At 37.5% G+C, this 4,528-nt stretch overlaps 1 protein-coding gene across 1 annotated transcript; it reads right to left on the reverse strand.

Annotated features, from left to right (window-relative positions):
- Positions 1-2,203: 2,203 nt before the first annotated feature.
- On the reverse strand, positions 2,204-3,146 carry LOC137959325 (transcription factor MYB1-like). Its single transcript, XM_068806731.1, has 3 exons — positions 3,011-3,146; positions 2,774-2,903; positions 2,204-2,678 (listed from the first exon to the last, which is right to left on the reverse strand). Exons 1-3 carry the CDS (start codon positions 3,144-3,146, stop codon positions 2,204-2,206), a joined length of 741 nt encoding a protein of 246 aa, XP_068662832.1.
- Positions 3,147-4,528: the final 1,382 nt, after the last annotated feature.

Here is a 4,528-nt window from a genome sequence, read left to right on the forward strand (position 1 = left end):
GTTGATTTTCAGGACTCCATGGATTTAGCTCATAGAGAAAAAGAGAGAGAAACCCATTGGGAGAAAACAGGAGGTATAAGGGTTATGGACTTGATTCTCTAAACCTCCCCTTGAAGTTCTATTTATAGATTAATGAAATTACTATATTACAATAATACCCCTGAACTTAGGGTTTAGGGTTTTAACCTTGGAACTTTAATTTAATTACATCAATGTCATCTCTATGAGATGAACCTTTTTTTACCATCCTACCATCTTGTATGTGGTCTATGGGCATTCTCCTTGATCTATGGGCCTTGAGCCCGTCTTCTATATCTCTTGGATCCATGGGCCTTCCTTGGTCGTGTGGGCTTGGGACCTATCTTCCAACATGAAGCAACATTAAAAAGATCAACTAGAATAATGAAACCAAAAATTTGTAGCGGTTATGTGGTGTATCTTTAGGAATCTAACTATGATATCTAACTTGTACTATGATGTTATGAAGGATGAGAAGGATTCTATGGTGGACAATCGAGTCTAGAAACATGTTGAGTTGCTAATGGGGAGAGGGCAACATTGACCTAAACAAGGCCCAACTTGTTGCCAAAGGGTTCACAAAAAGGAAGCAATTTGACTATTTGAAAGACATTCTCCTCTTTCTAAAAAAAAATTCCCTTTCGTGGCATCATGACTTTAGTTGCCCATTCAGATTTAGATTTACAACAAATGGATGTTAAAATGACATTCCTCAATAGAGACTTAGGGAAAAAGGTTTATATGAAACAACCTAAAGGTTTTACCTAAGTGATGGTAGTCATTTGGTTTGCAAGCTTAAGAAATTCATATAAGGGCTAAAGCAAGTCTCTTGTAATTTGAAATGTCATAATGTTATCACTTCATTCATTTGTGTGAGAACACTATAGACCGCATACACCACAAGGTTAGTGGAAGTAAAATCATCTTTTTGGTTTTGTATGTGGATAATATTTTACTTGCAAGCAAATGATATGGGATTCCAGAATGAGATGAAAGTTTTCTTTCCCAATATTTTGATATGATATGAGTGAGACATTTTATGTCAGTATCATTAAGATTTATCTAAATAAATCGTTTTCTTTCCCAATATTTTGATATGATATGAGTGAGACATTTTATGTCAGTATCATTAAGATTTATCTAAATAAATCACAAGTATATTGGGATTGTCTTCATAAGCCCATATAAATAAGGTATTTGAGAGATTCATGACATCAAATTGATCACCAAGCATAACACTCATTGTGAAGGGAGACCGGTTCGATTTGAACCAATGCCCTTGTGATGACCTTGAAAATGAACAAATAAAAGACATTCCTTATATTTTAGTAGTCGAAAGTCTTATGTATGCTCAGATTTATATACCAAATCAAACAGTACATTTGGAATAGGAATGTTGAATAGATATCAAAGTAATCCCAATATGTATCACTAGAAAACTGCAAAGAAGGTCATGGGATATCTTCAAAGGACTAAGAATTTTATGCTCATATATAGAGGATCTGACAACTTAGATTGTTGGGTATTTAGACTCGAACTTTGTTGGGAGTGTTTACACACATTACTCAACATTAGGCTACATTTGAGAAGTTGCAGCTAGGAGAAGTGTAATTTTTTTTTTTTTAATTTCTATATCGACCATGAAAGCCAAATTTTATTGCATGTTTTGAGGCTATGTCATAAGTTATTTGGTTGAAGAATTTCATCTAAGGGTTTCATGTTGTTGATTCAATCTCTAAGCCATTAAGGATTTACTATCGACAATTTTGCTACTATGTCCTTGTCAAATAATAAAAGTCAAAAGTCACAGTAAACCCATCGAGAATAAATACTTGGCCATCAAGGAGCACGTTAGATCCAATGAAGTGGACATAGAGCACATGCATACTAAACAAATGGTTGAAATTCATTCATGAAAATACATGCCACTTTCTTCAAACTAGTAATTTTTTGACTGATCTCAAGTATTTGTATTTTGTAACATTTTTTTGAAATGAAATTCTTATTTATGATTTGCCTTCTCTTTTGGCTTATATATATGAATGTTTGAGAATGACAAATATTATTATATTTAATAGGACTTAGAATAAGCATTTGAGGCTCATTCAAAGGACAAGTGCATGGCAATGCATGAAAAGTAATACTTGTTTACATCTATGATTACTCATGGATTATATGCTGCACTCTACAACACTGCGTATGATTCTTTTGCGAGGAGAGCCCAAAAGTCTTCGTTGTCTGCTTCGATTAGCAAATCGCAGAAATTGTTTTGCCTCGTATTGATAAACTCTCCTTCGTTGCAGTAACTCGTAGCCGCAACCTCTGCCAGGACACTCCTAGCTTCCGAGAACCCGACTTCCACTGCTTGGTCAAGCAAGAGTTCCTGTCTCCATACCGTGGATTCTTTTTCTGGCAATTGTGGCGCCGCCTGCGATGCTATCTCGCTTGCTTCATTCTCCACTGGCCGTCTCAGTCCCTTCGACCACCTGGAGTTACAGGATAAGGTCCGAGGTTGAGGCCGTACAGCCTTGGTTTGAATGCTTGAGCTATTGGGTTTCTGGGAATCTCCTGCTCCACGATTCCTTCTCAAGTGAGTGTTCCAGTAGTTTTTTATGTCATTCGCAGTCCTGCCGGGTATTCTTCCGGCAATGAGCGACCATCTAAGCAGAAGAAATGTAGCTCTACCGTCAATGCTACTGTCGGTATACGTAAACATAAACGTCTCAAGCTGTTGTTTGCTTGGTTAATTTCTTACCTGTTGCCTAAGAGCTTATGGAGCCTGCGAATGAGATCAACCTCGTCTTCGGAAAACTCGCCTCGCTTAATGTTTGGACTAAGGTAGTTTAACCATCTCAGCCTGCAGCTTTTACGACACCGCTTCAGTCCTAGGAAAATCAGAGCAGCGAATCAATTAAAGAGTGGAGTCAATGGAACAGCTTAAATTAATACAGAAACGGAAACCAGCCTCTGATTGATCATTGTTTATTGTTACCTGCTCTTACGGGAACGAGATGCCATTTCCCTTCCCCATGATTCTCTATGCATCGCTTTAAGAGAAGATCTTCCTCTGGAGTCCATGCACCTCGTCGTAAGCGAAAGCACTCTTCACCAACAGGACGTCGACCCATTTAACCCAACTGTCCTATGCTCCTTTCCCTCCGACTTTAAAATTTATATGGGAATCCAAGTTGCTTGGAGCTGTCTACAAAGACGACGTGCACTGGTTGTAACCACAGAGCAGATCACGCCTCCCTACTCATATGCCAGCTACCAGTCCATCCAAGTCCAACCGATGAGGAGACAATCTGCTTATTTAATTAGTAGTATCTGCTACTGTTTCTGGACTGAGAGGCTTCGGAAAGTAAAGATCATGTCTACTTGAACAAAAAGATATTAATAGACAACATCGATCGAGAAGAAAATGCAATTTCCCGCATGAGAAAATTATAGAGAGACAAACTATGTCTACGACGTTACTCGTCCATCCTCTCTTCTTCACTCTGATCGATTCTCATAAGCTGACAGGGGGAAAACTGTACTGTCCTCACTAACTTAATTCTAGAGAAAATTAAAACCATTAAGAACCTGCGCATGATCTGGCACATTACAAGGTTTCACCATATGTATAACTGTGTTTCTGTAAACAAGTAAAAAGATTTTATCGGTTTTGGAGTCAAATTCTTCCAATTAAGATTCCATTCTTCTCATAACATAGTAATAGTAGTAAATCGGAAGGTGGGAGGATGAATGGCCAACAGGACTTGTTTCACATCATGAGTCCCTTCCACCGCTAATTGTTAGGAAATTGACATCAAGAGTCATTTCATTGCTTCCTGCTCCCTTGTCACTTCTCCAAGGTCGCCTTCATTTTCTATTTTTAATAGAGAAAACACCATCATGATTGACCTACAGACAACCATCTTAATTGACGGACTTCACACTTGTTTCCTTTTGATGTGTCACCTTTTTTATTTTTCTGTTTCCAGGCAATTAATAAGATAGATAATAAGAACACCATAAGCTATTTAAATATAGGGATAAATTCAGAATAAGACCTTCTTAGATGTCATATTTCGAATATATCTTATTAGGCTTTGTAATTAAGATGACACCATTACTAAATCATGAGAGAATAATAAAATTAGGCATATGATTAAGTTTGATGGACCTCAAGCTGAAGCAATCTTCTGAAACTTTGACTAGTTCTTCTAATCTGAACGAGCAATCAGAGAATTTCTTTCTTTCTCAGACACATCTTTTGAAGTTCCATGGCTGCAGAAGCCTACTTTGCTCCAAATTGTTTTTCCACATAACCTCAATCCAGCCCAAGAGACCTGGGGTCAAATTCCTTCCAACCAACTACACTTAAATCCTGGCTCACTTTGATGATTCAGAAGAAAAACTTAATGCAATATAAAGCACATAAAAATAAAGAATTAAAACCTTCAAGCCTACTTGCAGAAAAAAGTGAAAACACCCACGACACTGCTCTCCTGGAAGCGAAGCAATA

Source organism: Aristolochia californica, unplaced genomic scaffold (assembly GCF_029961685.1).
Source record: "Aristolochia californica isolate CCGP_79_NKW_82.1479 unplaced genomic scaffold, dmAriCali1.0.hap1 SCAF_3, whole genome shotgun sequence".
In the NCBI taxonomy this organism is placed as follows: domain Eukaryota; kingdom Viridiplantae; phylum Streptophyta; class Magnoliopsida; order Piperales; family Aristolochiaceae; genus Aristolochia; species Aristolochia californica.